Source organism: Botryllus schlosseri, chromosome 14 (assembly GCF_051294905.1).
Source record: "Botryllus schlosseri isolate E-star chromosome 14, Bs_hap1, whole genome shotgun sequence".
Taxonomy (NCBI): domain Eukaryota; kingdom Metazoa; phylum Chordata; class Ascidiacea; order Stolidobranchia; family Styelidae; genus Botryllus; species Botryllus schlosseri.
In genome coordinates, this window is record NC_137249.1 from 21,380,118 (window position 1) to 21,399,874 (window position 19,757).

The following is a 19,757-nucleotide window of genomic DNA, read 5'->3' on the forward strand; positions in this document are numbered from 1 at the left end:
AACATTATAAAACTTTAAAGCCTAGATTTATCAATATCCTAACATTTATGATGCAATTGGGCAAGAATACAGTAGAATGTATTATAATTGAAAATTGCTGATAGTAATAGTAATTTCATAGCGGTCAAAGTTGTCAGTGTTGCTAATCCAGTAGAAGTGTAAGTATGGCCCAAATTTCTACTCAGTTACTGGTGGAAGTAGCAATTTCGAAGACCTGTCAAAACTACGTCATATGGAGATAGAAAATAAAAAGACAGGTACATAAGTAAGCAGTTTCAGAAAACAGACTTCATCAATGTGTCACATGCCTTTGGCAGATTATCGGGATCGGTGTTTTAAATAGGTGCAATTTCTAATGTAAATTTAGTTACCATTATACAGGGACAATGTCAAACAGGTTTTATGACAATTTCTCTCATAAAAGTACAAGCCTACTTCACTACTGAGCATGAGTGACTATTCAGACTATGATTGCCTACTTCATTAAAATGGTATCTATTTTTATCAATCTATATTTTTACAGATCAGGAGATGCCGAATCACCGATTTCAGTACGGTATATCTCTCCCGACACCCCTACAACAGCTCCAGTAGTGTTGACTACAGTCCAAAGCCTTCCTCCATCACGAGGCGATTCATTTTTTGACAAAATCATCGGTAAGCACCAGTTTTACCATTTTTACGATATGATTAAAATATGGTTCTAGTTCAAGGGCCGGGAAATTATGGCTCTTTGGATGGTAGTTTATGGCCCTCAGAGAAATAAAAGTCTCTGTCCTTGTGCTTCATAGGACGGTAATTTACTGCACCAGTGTGGTGTGGTAATTTAATTTATGTACTTGGATGTAATTCACTTCATATCTGAGAGCAATTACACTGCTGATCATTCACCCTTCTGCTGAAGATTGATGGCGTGACAGCAGGAAGACAATTTTCAGGATACTTGATGTTTATTACCTGTCCAAGTGTCCACCAATGAATTCAAAGTTTAATTGAATTCTCATCAGCTGATCTAAAGGAAAATATTGATTTCCCTTATGGGCACTTTCATCGCATTTAATGAACGTTGTACCTTTAATCTCTTGCCCGGTGGTCCTGCAAATTCCATACTCAATGAATGGAATATCATTAGAAAAAGAATATCTTACCGAGATGACATATTTTGCGTCGTGGAGGGGTTGTTCATTTTTCCATTCATGTTCCTTGGAGTCGCATTTTATTGAAATTCGTCCACCTAATTTGTGCCAACAGAAGAATTCTGTTTATACCGTAATCCGAAATTGACCTTAAACCCTAATTCTTATGCTGGTGTCGTCATATCTGGTGATACGACTGTTGATATACAATGTTCTTTTCAATTCACTACTAGATGCTGACGATTACCCCGGGCAAATGTCAGCCAAAAATTCACGGGTTTATTTCAACATGAATGTATTATTCAATCATATTTTATTAGTGAGCATACAATATGTTGAATATGACTCAAACTTATTTCGCAGAGACGATCCCGGTCAATATCGTGACATTACCGATGGCTCCGTTTCGGATCGGGCACAGGGTTCTTTTAAATTGTCTGTACCAAACCTTCCCTGACGGAACTTTGAGCGTCGTCTGGAAGAAAAACGGCACCCCTATTTCACAAACGGTAACATTTTGCATTCTTTCTCATTTATTTTCATATCTTCACCACGTCGATCTATTGCAGACAGTGTTGGTCGATGACAAAGGAGTTCTAGTTTTCTTTCATTTTGGGAGTACTCGAGTAGGTTTTGCTTGCTTCCCTGGGTTGCAACCAAGTCAAAAGGTTCCGAGTCACAAGTCAATCTCACTTTTATAGTTTTGACTCGAGTCAAGTCGAGTCATTTTCAATTCACCACCGAGTGAAGTTCGTGTCCAAGTCAGCGAGTAGAGGGTTGAGTCCGAGGCATTGTGTTGGGACTCGAGTCTGAGTCCAAGTCATTATGTTCACTGTTCGGTTTTCAGTTCAATCCAGATAAATCCACTTTCTTCAACTTTGCTCGAGTGATATAGAATGGCTGGCATTCATAATATAGCAATTTTTCTCACACTCTGGCCCTATTTTCCTAGTAACTATCAGGACTGATAGAACAAATACCAATATTGTGGTGAGTTTACTATTCTTCGAAGTTACAATGAAATATCTGTCTTTGTCGTCCTAGTCTAGAGCAGAGGTCTCAAACACGCGGCCCGCGACGGCATTTTGGATTTCGAAGTATTCGACAATATTTAACTAACAATTTATTTTTAATTTGAGAACTTGAAATTCGCTCTAAAACTACTTCAGAAGCCTGAAACTACTCATCAAACTTCTCTAATACATCACTTTCAAAAGTTACCACGCAGCGGAAGATCAACTATATTACGTGAAATTACTTGTTTATGATGGTAAAACATGACCCGTTGATGATTCGTGAGTGAAAATTGTGATTTGGACTTGGACGCGACCTTCTGTAGAATTACTCATACTCGTGCTCGTCGGGTCAAATGTTACAATCAGAGAATGACTTTTTTGACTCGGAATGCCATGACTAGGTACAACCATGCTCGCAACAAACCATGGTGTTATATATGGTGTGGACACAAGCAAATCTCACGTCTCAGTGAAATTGGTGTACGTCACACTTTCCATTTGGTCAAAGGCAATTTGACGGTAATTTGAACGGCTTGCCGAGTATGAAATTTGATAAAACGGGTATCAATCGAAAGCTGCCGTGATACTGATTACGAAAAAAATAAATTTATCCGGCTCGTGTTCCTGGAACCCCACTAAATAAACCTCGAATGTTGCATTGTAAGTGAGTTTGGTATGGTGACGCAGCAATGACGTCTGGAAGCCGGTGAGGATCACCGCAAGCTGCAAGTGTTTTGGCCATTTTTGCGCAAGCGATTGAGCATTCACACTCTCCCTCTCGTGCGCATTTGCTCCTGAGCTGCTCAGACGGCATGGTTGCGTCACAATACCAAACTCACTTACAATGCATCATTCGAGGCCTATTTTAAGGAGTTCCAGGACCACAAACAGAATAAAATTGATATTTTCGCAATCAGTACTGTGGTAGCTTTCCATTGATACCCGTTTTATCAAATTTAATGCTGCGCAAGCCTGTCAAAAATTACCGTCAAAATGCCTTTGACCAAATGGAAAGTGTGAGGTAGACCAATTTCACTGAGCCGTGAGATTTGCTTGTGTCCACACCATATAGGACACTATGAACAAACTATCAAACTGGTATGAAAAATAGTAAAATATCAAAAGGTCGTAGCTCGCGTTGCATAGCTTATTTAGATATCTAAGCAGTTAGGTATGGTAACCGCTATTGACATTATGTTGCCCCTTTGATGTATAGTTGGTTACATCATGTGTCATCTTGGATATCTTTATATATGTTATTATCGCCAATTAATTGTGGCGAGTATTAACTAGTCGCAGCTCACGCTTCACAGCTGTAGCACCAAGGGATTCTTCGGTGATTGCACATCTCAATTTTTATGCTACAGTATCCATTATGTTCAAGTTGTTATTGATCTGTTCCAACATTCGAAGGTAAAATCAAACGCTGAATCTATTTGACTTGGGTAATGACATGATCAATAAAGCCTAGTTATCAGGAGTAGGCCTATGCCTGAAACCCGAAAATAAGGCCTACTTTGAAATACATTGAATTCCCCTAGTACTGGTGCTGTGGCCCGCGGCGCCATCAAAAAGTAGGAAATTTGCCCGCGAGCACATTTGAGTTTGAGACCTCTGGTCTAGAGTCATATGACTTAGTTCGAGTCATGCACAAGTCCATTCATTTTTTCAATTGTGTGAGACAAGTAGACTCATCAAAAAATCACGACTCGAGTCATTACAATCCGGCTACCTCCTCTCGAAGTCTGTTTTAGGCACAACTGCCAAATTTTTACAATTTGGATTTTTGCAGTAGAATGTAAGTTGAGATCACTTTTGCTCAAAATTGCTTAGAATCAAATTGTACGTCACTTTGACTAACTCCGATAGCACAGTTATCCGTCTTGCTGCTATCTACTATGAATATGCGTAGGTGTTCTATACGAATTGGTACAGAAGGGCATTTGTTATGGAGAATTTTTTTATGCAGCGCCCTTCTGAACGTGTCACCATACGGAATGAACGGCAACTGGTGATAAAAGAATTTCAAGACTCGGACGTGGGAACGTACACTTGTAGTGTCGAATATGATTTGCCAACTGCATTAAAGCAAGGAGAAGCCAGCATACCTGTTACTGCAGTGAGTCGAATGTCACACACACACACATAGAGCTTGAGTAGTAGCAGGGGTTTTAACTTATACCGATATTGTCAATGTTAATTCCTTTTTTTTCAATTCACTTGTATTTTCTGCCGATATCAAAATGTTACTAGGACAGTGGTTCTAAACCTTTACTCACCACAAGAACCCTTATGCTGATCTGCATGCCCTCGGTGTACCCCATATTTCTACCACATCACACATCTCATCTAATGCATTGCTATAAAACACTGGTGTACACAATAATCTAGGCATCGACAACATTGATAACAGAACATAACCAGTTGAAAACATGATTTGCACGCAAAACAAAAAATTATAAGGAAAATTTACCTCAAAACAATGTGCTTTCTGCTGAACCAGTCAGGTGTATGTCTTTACTTCCAGCAAACCACTGAGACTGGCTCAGTTAACCCCTGGGGTTCGTGACGATCCCGGTTAAGAACCACCGTACTAGAACTTCTATTTAGTGACATATCCCATGGAAACTTCATTCATCTACTATTTAGCCCAACTACAGCTGAGTAAAACACTTGTATTTCCATTCGCACAGGCACAGGCCTACTCGCAGTTCAGGAAACTTAACCTTTCAGCATTTTCACCAAGATGTGAACTCCTCTGGCCAACAGCACTGACGACCATCTAACTTGTAGGATCGATGACGCGATAGGGCAAGCTGATAAATATCGACGAGGCTGAGCCAATACAATTTCTCTGGAGACACATCTGTACTTCTACAGTAGTGGTTTCACACGAAATTCATAGGAAGCCCAAGGCTTTGTTGAGCAAGTCTCAGGTGTTCATCGAAGGTCAAGACTTCAATCCAACTAATACAACAAAAGTCACATTGATGTGCCGTAAACCAGTGGTTGTCAACCGGGGGCTCACGAAACCTCTAAAATTGTAAAATTATTGATAACCTAATTTGTATTTTTTCAATTAGAGAAAGCATGAGTCATTTTCGCTTCATAATGGCTAAAACTTTAGCACTCACATCAATAAAATAGTCGTCTGAGAGGAAATATCCGACTGTGCAAACTCATTTTAATTGTCAAATTGCCAATTGCCTGACAATGCAAACTTATTCCTGCTTAGAGTTGTTTTGTTGGGGTTTGTGGAAGGATTGAATGTTGGAGATAGCAAGGTGCAACAGGGCGACTTCAAAATGTTAGCAAAACATCTTGGATTTGTAGTTGCCAGTCTCAGCAAATTAGTAGGTAATCGTTAGACATAGAAATTTCTGAATTGATTCCTAATCCGTTCCAACGAAGTAATTGAAAACACGCCACGAAATCCATTTTCTCCTGTGATATAACCACTAAATAACTTCAAGATGAGATGCTAGATAGAAATTACTTGGTTGGACGTGATATGTTCTTTAAAAACTCACACCAAAAGCTGTCGCCGGAAGCGTGACGCGTTAATATTACATTCGCCACCACCTATCTTTGTGGAATGGATTTTCGGCTCTCGTTCATATCAAATCGAAGACACGCATTTCCAAGACAATAAATACAGCTGTAAAATTCACTTTGAAATAATATAAGTCTACCCTATTTGTACGTATAGTGCGGTGTTACTTTCAAGAAAAGTCTTTTTGTGCCTGTTCATCACTAGCCTACAATTAATATTTGCACAAGACAGATGACGTATGTACGATAATTGAGCTAATTTTGAAGGAAAAGTTGATAGTGAGGGGGTCCGCGGGGGTCCGTGACGGTTCAAAAGAGGTCCGGGAAGACAAAAATGTTGAGAACCACTGCCGTAAATGCTCATAATCATCTTGTTTTGTATGAAAATCACATTTTAATGGTCATTTTAACATGGTTGTTAATGCTCTACTTGTCTACTAGATGTGTAATTTGGAAGATTTTTGGTTTTGGGACAGTTAAAGCTTGCGAACCACTGTTCTAGCTCTTGACGGTGTTGAACAATGCTCCTGCTGCTACACAACGGTAGTTCTACATTCCATCATTACCTGAATAGAATCGGTGACTACTAAGACCATCACTAGACGCTGGTCAAACATGTCAGTGATTGTATGCGTTGAATATATCAAAAGTCCGAAAAACTATCCAATTGAAACTTGCTATATTTTACCACATTGTTTTTACATTGCTTCTAAAAAGCAATGGCACGCTCGGCAATGTTCTTCAATTGCCTTAATGACCTCAAAATCTTTTCAGATCCAAGAAATACCTGCCCCGAGAGGCTTGAACGTTGATATCACCGGTCCGCAGACGGCAGTACTGACGTGGCGATCTCCCGGACGTTACGCAATCACCAGATATACTATTGTCTACTATCCGACAACTCGCGCGTTTGGGGATTATTTTGTAAGTATCATTGAAATTTCGCCATGCTTTACGGATGATGACATGTGACGCATTTCAGAGGGAGGAGGTTCGCGAACCAACTGTTACTTTGACTGATCTCCGCGAGGGTAATGAGTATTTTGTCCGTATCACTGCATACGCTGGCGACAGACATTCCGCACCACTGGAACATTACTTTGAGCAGCAGGTAGGCTATTTCATCAATGTTATAATCTACGTCACCTAGCTCCTCGAGTCATGTGTGTATTCCAACCCTCAGCCACTAGGTCAGACCTGGGCATTGTGCGGCGCTCAATTGTGACCGGCCTGCGAAAAGTTCCTTGAAATTTAAACTAGAATAATATATATTTCTTACTGTTAATGTGTGGATAAAATCTACTGCGTAAACTGATCCGAACATGCGTTTACTTTGAATCCGGGTTCAAAATAAAGCCAATACCATATAGCAAAATATGCCGTAACAAATAAAGTTATAAGTTACTGTTTCCATATTCAAATCCAAATCTTGTTTTTTGCCAGGTGTGTGCATTAAACTGTTACGTCATACGTTTCCTAATCCGAATTTGTAAGGTAATGTAATGTAATCCACTATCAAACGATGTTATGTCAAGCAATGGAAGATAAGGGTGAATGCCGACATTTCAACACGATTTGGAGCACTATATATTTTTTTACCGAAGTCAGCCGTGAACCGGCCTTTTTAGTTTATGGCGAGTACCGGCCACGTCTCCATGTTTAAGGAATATAATTTGTGTCTGCATTATGAGAAAAATCATGTAATAAATACCAGGGCTGTGGAGTCGGTAAATTTTACCACCGACTCCGGCTCCGACTCCGACTCCACACATTTTCAATATACCGACTCCGACTCCGACTCCGACTCCTGAGTCTTTAAACGTACCGACTCCGACTCCGACTCCGACTCCTGGGTCTTTAAACGTACCGACTCCGACTCCCGACTCCGACTCCGACTCCAGCATTATTACCAATTTACCTCGAAAATTATATGCCACATTGTCGGTTGAATGACTATCATACAACCATTAAACATATGCAAACATATGATTAACTGTGGCATGCTGAATTGTTTCATTGTGGCACAGCTCGAATTATCCACTATGCAATTAACATGAAATAAAGATTTGCTAAATATCCTTCCTTATTCAAGTTTTTATAACATGGACTCTCTAATATCCTGAAATGTATGAATCATTCAAATATGGCAGATATCCAATCCTGTATAATAAAAATGTAGATAAAAAATCCAAGTGTAGGTCTTGTGTATGACTCAGCAACTGATAAAGAAATTGAACTTGCTAATTTTGTCATTACACACTATCCTGATTACAAGCGCAAACACTCTTACTACTAGTAATAGACATTGGTCATAAATGGAATTTAGTTAAGTAGTCAAAGACCATAGCCTATGTCTATTCTACATGTACTTAATCAAGTATTCAAGGATTGGGACTTGCAGTCTTTCTTAATCATTTGTTCGACCCAAACAGCTAAGCTACACTACAAATATTTTTAATTTTGTCAAATGGGAAGCATCGTTTGGTCATATTTACATATTTTTACAATTTTACAAAACCAGCCCATGCATTTTCTCTGTCACAGTATCATGTTATAATTCCAAAAAATGCATCAATTTTGACTGCATCGCGAAAATGCATCTTGCGATTTTCTTCCCCTCTGCAACTGAGTTGTAATTTGCAAGTAATGTCTTTTATCTATATCAGGGGTGGGCAACTTTTTCGGCGAAAGGGACACCATAGATTTACGAGCCATTGCGCGGGCAACGGGATTGTTGATAACCTTTTTTTAGTCGTCGATGGGAGCGAACCGAATTATGAAACATTGCAAACAAGACTTATATTACTACGCTCTAAAATTGATAACATTATGTCATCCAATTGTGCAGTGCGTAATCAGGCCGAGGTCGCGCGAAGCGCGAAATTTTTTTGCAAGATAACGACTGAATTAGGCTATAGCTATATCAATAAATATGTCGCTAACATACATTGGGGGTCGCATCTGTATACCACTGGGCTCATTTAGCAAGGACAGGATTATTCGAAGTTTAGACATAGCAAAATCGACGGTATTAGTGAACATGCCTCTATCATTTTTTGCAAATGTTTTGTCGACGATCTCGCTGCGAGTGCACAAGCGAAGCCGTATCTCCTAATTGCGAATATATAGTTAGACTCAATTCTGTGAAGAATATGTATTTATAATTTTCAAAAGGGGGCTAAAATACTGAATGCAAGAAATCTAGTGACAATGAATCATACGAAGTTCCGAGAAAAATTTCAAGTCAAATAAATCTGCTATGAAATATTCTACTTCATGGTCATATACGAAGATCTGGGATAAATGTGGCTGACCCCTGGATACGTCAATGCCTCAGAACTGTTGTTTTAGTCATCATCAAATTTCTCGGTCATGCTAACCAAATTTTCGTTGGCCTTGCAATTGTACCTGATGTCATAAATAATTTCGAGAATTACCTCGCAGGCCACACCTAACATTCTCGTGTGCCAAATTTGGCCTGCGTGCCACGGGCTGGCCGCACCTGATCTGTATGGTTAATAATAACAGTGATTGGTGGTACATAAAAATTATATTGAAAATTCTTTGAAAGCAAATGTTTTCATGATAGAGAAGTTGGAGTCGGAGTCGGAGTCGAAATCATAGTCATTCTCACAAACTCCGACTCCGACTCCAGTCAGTATTTTCCCACCGACTCCGACTCCGACTCCGACTCCAGCTATTACAGTTTTCACGACTCCGACTCCGACTCCATCAAGCGAAAATTACCCCGACTCCGACTCCGACTCCACCGACTCCGACTCCGACTCCACAGCCCTGATAAATACACACTCGGCTGATGCTGACCTGCTATCCAAGCCTGCCAGTGTATTTTCTGGTTCACATTTGACTAGAGCAGAGGTCTCAAACGCAAATGTGCTCGCGGGCCAATTTCCTACTTTCTATGGCTCCGCGGGCCGCAGCACCAATGATCGGAGAATTCAATGTATTTCCAAGTAGGCCTTGTTTGACGGGACCTTGCAGACCGGCATTCCACACATCTCGTAAAAATGTGAATTACTATTGTGAATTCACGCCTGGCACGAAAAAGATAACATTTTTAGATATGTAAATAAGATTGTTGCTGTACTTGGCATAGTTTGTCAAAATAATTAGTTGTAGACACCATGCGAGAGAACAAATATGGGGACATCGTAAAAGCTGTCGCGTTATAATTTTGCAGCTAGCGGACATTTGACGTGCCGCAATTATAGGTAGAATTTTAGAATTTTACAAAGATTGATTTGATACCGAGCATTGGAGCAGTACAGCCAAAACCGGGTTTCGGGTATACGCCTGATAAATAGGCTATTGGTCACATCATTACCAAAGTCAAATTAAATCAGCGTTATTACCTTCGAATATTTGAACGGATCAATAAAAACTTGAATCTACTGATTACTGTGCAATAGCAATGGAAGTGTTCGATCGCCGAAGAATCCATTTATGATACAGCTGTGAATTATAGGTTACGACTATTATACACTCGCTACATTTCATTGCCGATAATAACATGGATAAAGATACCCAAGATGACACAGGATGTAACCCACTATACATCAAGAGGGCAACATAATGCCAATTGTTGCCATACCGACCTGCTTAGATATCTAAAAAGCTACGAAACTTAAGCTACGACCTTTTGATATTTTGCTACTTTCCATACCAGTTTCATAGTTTGTTGCGTCCGTGTTTGTACCTAGTCACGGCGTTCCGCGTCACAAAGGTCCTTCTCTGATTGTACCTTTTGACTCGACTTAGCTAGAGTCATTTTTATTATATCACCGATTAAGTCCGGGTGATTCTACAAAAGGTCGCGCCCAAGTCCAAATCACAATTTTCAGTAGAAATCATCAATGGGCCATGTTTAACCATAATAAACAAGTGATGTCACTTAATACTTAACCTTCTACTGTGTCGTAACTTTTGAAAGTTATGTAATAGTGAAGTTTGATGAGTAGTTTCAGGCTTCTGGAGTAGTTTTTCAGCGAATTTTAAGTTCTCAAATTAAAAAAAAAATGGTAGTTAAATATAGTCGAATACTTCGAAATCCAAAATGCCGTCGCGGGCCGCACAAATTGGTCTCGCGGGCTGCGTGTTTGAGACCTCTGGTCTAGAGTAACCATATTTCGAGATTCGAAAAAGAGGAAACTTTTCAAAAATTATAAAAGCTCAAGTACCTGGAAAATAAAACTGGTGATTTTGAAAATTTATCGACCAATAGTAAAAAGGGTAATCTTTGCCCAAATTATCCGCTTTTACCCCATTTCTGAGGTATTGACTGAAAAAAGGTCATCTTTCCTATCTATGCTCCCAAAAACCCGTATCGCTGTATTTTTCGTTGATATTCTTGCCAACTCTAGCGTTCGCTGCATCGGAGTCCAGTTTTTTAAAGCACAAATTTTCAAAAAAATGGACATTTAGGCGTCCTCCGTGGACACTTTCAATTTATTGAAAAAAAAAAGACACATCCTCTTTAAGGACGACGTTATTATTATTATTATTTATTAATAAAAGCATGTTATGGTGCTTATAACAGCATGGTCTTTTGCACCACGTGACAAAAAATTCCATCACTAGCACAAGCTAACTTGCAAATACAGTACATGAAACTCTCAGTCAGGAGTCAAACGTAAATAATTATATACGGCGTCCCGATGATGTTACAAAATCGATTACGTGTTGTAATATATTGGTGTCTGTCAATAAGTTTTCCAAGTCGAATGGTATTCTCTTTCGATGCGCACGGTTTCTTAGTATTTGTCTGCGTTGTTCTAGTGTCGGACAATCCATCAAAAAATGGCGCACGTCTTCGATGACTCCACAATGGGCACACAAAGGTGTCGCAGACACCCCTATTCTGTGGAGATGTCCATTCAATCCGCAGTGTCCCGTTCGTAACCGGAATAACGTGGACTCATTTTTCCTCGATGCTTGTCTTGGAATTGTCGTGTCGATTGTAGGCTGGTATTGTCGATACGTTGCTCCCTGGTCAGTACTTTGGTATTGTCCATTCCAGATCGACTTGCAATGGCGGAACATTAACGTTGTCGCGTCTGTTAGTGGTAAATCGTAGGTCGTGGTTTCATTTGCGATGTTTGCGGCTTCTCTTGCAAGTCGATCTGCAATTTCGTTGCCTCTGACGCCGGAATGTCCGGGTATCCACGCAATTGTAGTTGACATGCTTCTATTCTTCAAGCGATGTCCTATTTCCACGATTTCATTGATTATGAAGTGTCGAGCTGAACGGAAATTGTGTACGGATTGCAGAGCACTTAGGCAATCTGTTAAAATGATGGAGTCAGTAATGTTGTTTTGGTCTATCCAATTCAAGGCACATTTAATGGCACATAATTCTGCTGTGAATGACGAGAAATTGCGGTGAGCAGCGTGAGCAATTCTCAGGTCAATACTTGGCACATATACCGAGTATCCGGATCCATTCGTGGTCTTCGACCCATCTGTGAATATAGTCACTGAGTTAGTGTAGGAAGCATCTAGAAACTCCCCGACTTCGATGGCTATCATGTCGCAAGGTGACTCGCGGGATAACGATCTCGACAGGGTTGAATCAATTACGGGAAGATGAATAGTCCAAGGGGCAATTAATAACGTCTCGTTTCCTCGGATGGTCGCATTTTGGTCGAGTGTCGAGCTTCTAGTAAAGGAATTGAAAGTTCTGAATCGGTTATTCAATAGCGTGTACATATCTTCCCAGCTGTTCTCTGTCAAGCCGTGGTTTGGATGATCTCGTTGGTGTAATAGATTCAATCGGTATTTTAGGCACAGATACAGGTGCCTTACCTCGAGTGGCATTTCATTGCAGGTTGCCTCAATTGCACATATAGGCGTACTCACCATACCCCCACTGCACAGTCGTAATGCCTTGTTGCTGATTGTCTTGATCTTTTTCAGATACGTCTGCGGAGCGAAGAAGTATGCCTCCATTCCGTAATCAATTACAGATCTAATCAGTGTCCTGTAGAGTATTAGTAGAGTGTGAGTTGATGCGCCCCAATCCGTCCCTGTTAATAGTTTGAGAAGGTTCATGCGTTTGTTGCATTTGCCTGATATATAGTCAATATGAGATTTGTAGTTGAGTCGTCCGTCAAAAATAACTCCCAGGTACTTGTATGTGCGTTCATAGGAAATCTTGTTGTTTCCTAAAAATAGATCAGGATAAACTATTTTTCGTTTTCTCGTGAAAAGCAAAGCCACTGTTTTTTCCTTGGAGATGGTAAATCCCCAAGTATCGCACCATCGACTTATTGCGCCTAGTGCCGTTTGTAGTTCAGAGGAAATCTTTTCAATATCCATCCCCGATTCCCATATAGCAATATCATCAGCAAATAATCCAATATTCGCGGACACCATCTGCGGAAGATCGTTAGTCATTATTGTGAAGAGAAGAGGGCTCAAAACGCTCCCCTGTTGAATACCATTTTGCAATTCTAATTTGTCGGACAAAGCTGCACCAATGCGTACTTGAAATGTTCGATCATTCAAGAAATTTTGCAACCAATGCAACATTTTACCCTTGACGCCCAGGTTTGACAATTTGTGGATAACCGCTCCTCTCCACACGGTATCGTATGCTTTTTTGATATCAAGGAATACTGCAACCGCTGATCGCCCGTTGTGTATTGCTTTGTTGACGGAGTCATGCAAACCCAAAACATGATCAAGTGCACGTCTACCGCGGCGAAAGCCGCATTGTGATGTATCAAGAAGTTTCTTACTTTCGAGATGCCAGGATAGTCGACTAGATATCATAGTTTCCACGACCTTGCAGAAATGACTTGTTAGTGCGATTGGGCGATAAGAATTCGGATCACTTGGCTCTTTACAATTCTTTAGTATTGGTACGATAATGGCGTGTTTCCAGCTCTCGGGTATTTGTCCTGATAACCAAGAGAAATTAATAATCTCCAACATTTTGCACTTACTATCGAGATCCAGGTGCTTGAACATGGCGTAGTTCATCATATCGCCACCTGGCGAGGAGTTTTTCTTAGTGGCCAGTGCTACATTGAGTTCTGAAATTGTGAATGGGACATTTATCTCCAGATTATCATATCTATCAGCATTTTCCAACAGTATTGTATTCAGCTGAGGTCTATTAAACATAGCCGCATTCGAATACTGCAATGTACTACTCGCTTGTTGAAACTTAGTAGCTATCACATTTGCTTTGTCGGTATCGTCGGTGATTATGCGATCAGACACCGACAAATTCGGTATTTTGAAGTTGGTATGTTTCCCAGACATGGAGTGGACGACATTCCATACTTTTTTCAAGTTCGATCTATGATTCAAAGAGTCGCAGAATGATCTCCAAGATTCCCGTTTTGTAGCTAGGATCGTTTTTCTGCATTCCGATCTTCGACGTTTAAATTCTATGATATCTTCAATGTCGAATGTGTGTTTCATTTTGAGAAATGCAGCTTTCTTTCTCCTTACAGCGCGTGCACAGTCTTCGTTCCACCAGCGGATCGCATTCTTTGCATGATTTCGTTTCATAGGTATCGCTCTGCTTGCAGCGTTTATAACACACTGGTTAAATTCGCTAAATACGTCATTTATATCTCCTTCGACTACACTGCCATCTAATGACATACCTGCAGATCGTGCAAATTCAGTCCAATCGGCTCTATTAAGATTCCATCGCAGCGGGAGTTCTCCTGATGTCCTCGGGACTTGATTGTTATAGTGCGTGAAGATGACAGTGTGATCACTGCCTAGTAGATCCATCGTCACTTGCGTAGAGCATTTCGACGCGATGTCTGCCGAAGCTATTGAGTGGTCAATCAAGGACCATCTTGTTACTGCGTTACTAGAAATATTCAAGTGGGTAGGATCAGTTAAATTCAAAGATACCAAGTGAAATCTGTCCATAACATCATGCAATCGTAGTCCTCTTCCATTCGTCGTGTTAGCTCCCCAAGCCCAGTGGTGAGCGTTGAGGTCACCTAAGATCACCGCTTTACTCCGCAGATTCCCTATGAAATCAAAGTAATTTGGAGTGATAGATGAATCTGGGTGGCAGTAAATATTACAGATGGTAATTTCTCCCACTTTAACGCATAACGTTTCGACACCCGATGGGCTATCAAGTTTTATCTCTCTGTACGATAGTTTATCACTAATTATCACTGCCAGTCCTCCACTGCGAACTGTGTTGTCTCGTCTGATTACACGATAACTATTAAATTTTGGTACGTATTCGGGTATTAGATGGGTCTCTTGGAGTAGCATAATGTCTGGTTGCTTCCGAAGTTTTGATAAATAGTGCTTGAACTCTGGAATTTTCCGATAAATACCGCGACAGTTCCATTGTAGTATACACAGTCCTTTATTGACTGCCATCGCTAACAACGTTAATGAAGGATGTCAGCGATTCACTGTCAATTGATAAGCCGAGCCATTTTTGCGCCGCACATGAAATTAAATGAGATATGTCTATCTCCTCTTTGGATTGGCAAGATATGATTGTAACTCTGATTATCTCAGATATGAATGCAAGCATTACCAATGGGTGGATGGAAGTCATCAGTGATAATATCGAGTCTTCTGGGATCTGCGATCCATTGCTAGGCGGGACAGTACTTTTTTCGGCTTGCGTCAAATTGCATGCGTTTGGAATTGGATAGGTGGACGGTTTAGGTTTCCGAGCATTCGGTTTTGGGGATAGGTCTTGGACCGTATTTGGCACTCGAGTTATATCGCTGTACAAAGGACTTTCAGGGGTAGTAGTGGGTCTACTCTCGACTTGTACTTTGGCTCTCGCTGTTTCGTAATCAATTTTCTCTCTTTCTTTCAGTTTCTGTATCTGCCGTTCTCTTTCGTATGCTGGACATCCACTATATGCAGAACTATGATTACCTGAACAGTTGACACATTTCATATCTCGCGTGCAGTTTGAATATTCGTGATCTCGCCCACCACATCTCGAACAGGTGGTTTTGGAACCGCAATTCATTTTTGTGTGTCCGAATCGGTTGCAATTGTGGCATCTCAATGGTGGGGGATTATATGGTCTTGTCTTAAATTTCAAATAGCCGATTGCTACAGCATCTGGGGGAGATTCTACGTTAAAGCCAAGCAGTACGGTGAGACTTTCTACGTATCCATCATCTGTTTTACGCTTAAGACGTTTTGCAAATGTCACTCCATAATTTGATAACGCTTGGACGACTTCATATTCAGACAGATCAGTTGGAACGCCGTTAAGAACAGCTCTGGAAGCATGTGTCCTATTTAGGTAGCGTGAAACTTTCACAGGGATGCGGGTTTTCGACTCTTTAGTAATTATCTCGTCAGTATCAAGAAGAATCTTTACCTGCTTTTCGTTGTGGCATTTGATCATAATATCACCTGATGGCAAAACCTTGATGTCCTCATAGTCGCCTACTATAGATACAATCCCATCATGAACTGCAATCGGATTCCAGTGCTTCATTTTGCGTGTGGTACCAGTAATGATAACTTTATGTTCGCTTGTGGAGTTACTTCTGGACATACCTTTTCGAGTATTTAGTTCTTGATTCATGCAGAGTCTACTCCTCGGCGGTGGTTTGGTTGCCGTATCCTCATCTTCGTCAGTTGATAGAGATAGTTTGCGTTTTGCCGTATCCTCAATAGCAACCATGTCTTCCGAGTCGTTTTCCGCCATTGCGCGAAGGCAAAGGGCGTATTCCAGTCTCTCTCTTGATTACCACTGATCACTGCAATCTAGATACGTCCGCACTCGACGGCTGTCGGAATCGGAATGTTAAGGACGACGTATGGTAATCCTACTTATGACCTGCTGGGAGAAATAATCTCCCATCCCTGCGCTAGGTAGTGTGGGGTAAAATGAACAATTAGACTAGCACAATTCCTATTAGAGTAATATTATTTTGGACTATTCATTATTCGAGCATCACCTAATGTGACATCGTGGCAGAGGGGTCAAAGTAGTACCCTTGTCACTCAATTAGAAGGTATGAATTTCAATTTAACTACAAGTAGAAATAGCAATTTTGAAGACATGACAAAAGTACTTCCAGTTAAAATAGAAAATGAAAGGGCCTCAGAGTATGCAGGTAAGTACTTTTGAAAAGTGTAATTGGTCCAATACATTGATCAGTTGATCGAAACTGGCTGATGCAAACTGATTGCAGAATTGCTCTTTACGCAATGTAAAGCGATCAAATTTTTCATCTCCTCCGTCATTATTTTCCATTTCAGGTTGAGAATATCCCGGAGCCTTCTAATTTCCGAGCCCAAATGTTGTCGGACACCCAGGCTAGAATTTCCTGGGATCAGACGGATCAGACTGGGATCACAGGATACAGAGTCCGCTATTGGGACGTGGCGAGGGCGACTGATTCATCAAACCTCGTTGTGAGTAGCATTGTTAATCTGCTGTGTTTGGAATACAAATCCCGCGTCATAATGTTATTGTTCTTTGTACATTTTCTGCAATTTATGCTTTTATAGAGGCAGTTGTAGTTGCTGGTCAGTAGGGCTTTCACAAACAACAGTTTTTGTCAAATTTTACTGGCTGCATGATAAAATTGTAAGATTACCTAATAGAAATGCTGCATACCAATTTTGACTCAATTCCAACCAGTGGAATCTGACTGACTCCAAGGCACCCAAGTGAATGTGTGAACGGTGTCTTCTGACAACACGGAATCTGTCATTTCGATAATTTACCATGTGGTTGTTCACACTTTCATTTGGGTGTATAGGTGACAGTATGTATAAAAAACTGACCATATCAATTAGATAACAATGTTGTATGCCTTGAGTGTGATCTCGAATTTCGGATGGCGTGAAAATTATATTTTATGGCAACCCATTGTAGTTTGAGCAACTGCTTTGATATAAGTATACTAGCCTACTATTATTTGACTAGATTCTAAGCATCCTCGAGTAGGTCTGCAAATCTCACCTTATCCGTGTGCATTTCGAATCCCTCCATTCATGACTACTGAAGTTCTATCAATAACATACTAGCGCTTATTTCTTTATCATCAGGAAAGAGATACTACAGCACAATTCTTGGTTTTGGATCAGCTCATAAATGGGAAGACGTATCAAGTATGGGTACAAGCAAAGAAAGGAGATAGATTATCGACACAGCTCAGTAATCAATTTACCAAATCGGTATGAATACCTTGTACACTCTCAAAAATTTCTTTTGTTTTGATATACTTTTCCCCTACAGGTAGCAATCAAACCCAACGCACCGACAATGATAAGTTTCCAGAACATTGAGAATGATCAAGTCAGTGTTTCGTGGCAGACCCCGCAAGGATGGACTCCAGATACTAAATACAGGTCGGTGTACGATATTTTCAATTTTAGCATTGAACGATGCCTATTCAATATCAGTGTAGTTCTTGGCTGTAATAAATGGCTCATTGTTTTGTGTGTATGCTACTGTAGAATGTTCCGCAGTTCATGAATACCATTTCAACTATATGATTATTTTGGTTTTGAGTCACACTGCACAGTGCACATGCACAGCTATCATTTAAATGATGGATAACAGATTCAGAACAGAATCACATAAAATTGCTCTGAAGCATTGCAGTTGTGTCTGGAGTGTCATGAAAAGCTGTAGAAAAGGCAGCATTCAATTGTTACATTTGCTTATATTTCGGTGTGTCGTTTGAAGTTATTCCAGGCACTTTGGTTTTCGGTCAATTCATGCCTCTCTTAGAACTAAACATCGATTTATTACATTTTACAAATGCTATTCAATGTCTTTCGTCTTCATAGTGTCTCCCTCCACTTATGCTCAATAATGTTTAACTTGCTAATTGAATTAATATATTACCATCTCATATGTGTTTTCTACATTGGCAGAATCCAAGTTCAATCCCGGGCTGAAGATTCACCCTTCACAGTTACATACCCAGATTCTGCACCTAATAGCAAAACTGTAACTTCGCTAGAGCCGGGAGTTTCTTATTTGATCACGATCTATTCTGTGAGAAATGGTGTTCTGAGCGATCCTTTATACGGTATAGTGAAAACGGGTATGTGCATATCACATGTAGCCTACTTAGTTTTATTGTGTAATCATGCAATTGTGTATGGATATCTTCAGTGGGTGTCGTTGAAGTTTCTGCTCCATATCCCAACGTGTTGACCCTCGAGTGTGACGCACGCCAGGACTCGTTTGTGTATCAGGTCCAGTGGTACAAAATTAATTCTGCTGGCCGCGAAAACCTGATTTACACTGCTTATCCGGATTCATCAGGACAAGAGGTGATTTGGGGGCGATATTGGTTTCAACGATAGTATTACTTCCATTGTACTCTACAGTGAGGCTTCTCAAACTTTGACGTGTAGCCCCATCTGGGCTCCCGAAATGCGTTTTGCTATATCACTATCATAATGATCAATGCACCTTACACCCAGATATGGGGTGATTACTTCATGAATGTAATCGATTGCGATTACGATTACTTCTTAATGACGCGATTACGATTACGATTACGATTACAGCAAAATCAGGAAGTAGTCGATTACGATTACGATTACATTGGAAAAGTAATCACGATTATTCTCGATTACATTTATTTTGCTGCTTAGAAGCTATGCTTGAAGACAATATATGGATTGCGCCGAAAAGGCCTAATGAGATAACAAACTCCTTTTATAAAAAGATGCGTCATTTGCATGTTACGTCATAATGTACCCATTGCCCATTTTTATGGAGGTCAATTTATCGCGCCCAACGATTTGCGTTCTTGTCAGGGCCATATCTGCCGCACCCCAAATTTCCCAATAGGGTGGAGAGCGAGATCGAAATGGAATCAAAAAGTATTTCGTAAACAAACCTAAGTTATGGAGTATTTTCGAGAGATCTAAGTAACTTTGATATAATTACACTTGCCTGGCTTGGAATCTGGAGTATATAAATAAGGGTGGAGACCAATTCCTTGGCTGTCGAGTAGCGATTCTCTACTCAGCAACGATTTCGTTATTCAACTCACTTCAAAAAGTATCCTCACACTCAAATGCATTTGGATCGGCA

General features: G+C 40.4%; 3 protein-coding genes across 3 annotated transcripts in view; 1 reads left to right on the top strand and 2 right to left on the bottom strand.

Annotated features, from left to right (window-relative positions):
- LOC145455404 (kinesin-like protein KIF14) overlaps positions 1 to 19,757 on the bottom strand; it is a 245,977-nt gene that overhangs the window by 117,829 nt on the left and 108,391 nt on the right. The window lies entirely within an intron of this gene.
- Positions 474 to 19,757, top strand: part of LOC145455395 (fibronectin-like) — a 28,435-nt gene continuing 9,151 nt past the window's right edge. Inside the window, exons 1-10 of the mRNA XM_080333365.1 lie at positions 474 to 657; positions 1,500 to 1,645; positions 4,122 to 4,271; positions 6,479 to 6,628; positions 6,687 to 6,815; positions 16,952 to 17,107; positions 17,747 to 17,875; positions 17,937 to 18,049; positions 18,581 to 18,753; positions 18,825 to 18,985. Of these exons, the coding sequence (XP_080189491.1) occupies positions 489 to 657; positions 1,500 to 1,645; positions 4,122 to 4,271; positions 6,479 to 6,628; positions 6,687 to 6,815; positions 16,952 to 17,107; positions 17,747 to 17,875; positions 17,937 to 18,049; positions 18,581 to 18,753; positions 18,825 to 18,985 (1,476 nt within the window). The 5' untranslated portion in view covers positions 474 to 488. The remainder of the gene's footprint in view (positions 658 to 1,499; positions 1,646 to 4,121; positions 4,272 to 6,478; positions 6,629 to 6,686; positions 6,816 to 16,951; positions 17,108 to 17,746; positions 17,876 to 17,936; positions 18,050 to 18,580; positions 18,754 to 18,824; positions 18,986 to 19,757) is intronic.
- Positions 13,525 to 16,394, bottom strand: LOC145455956 (uncharacterized). Its single transcript, XM_080333988.1, has 3 exons — positions 16,244 to 16,394; positions 13,632 to 14,721; positions 13,525 to 13,561 (listed from the first exon to the last, which is right to left on the bottom strand). Exons 1-3 carry the CDS (start codon positions 16,392 to 16,394, stop codon positions 13,525 to 13,527), a joined length of 1,278 nt encoding a protein of 425 aa, XP_080190114.1.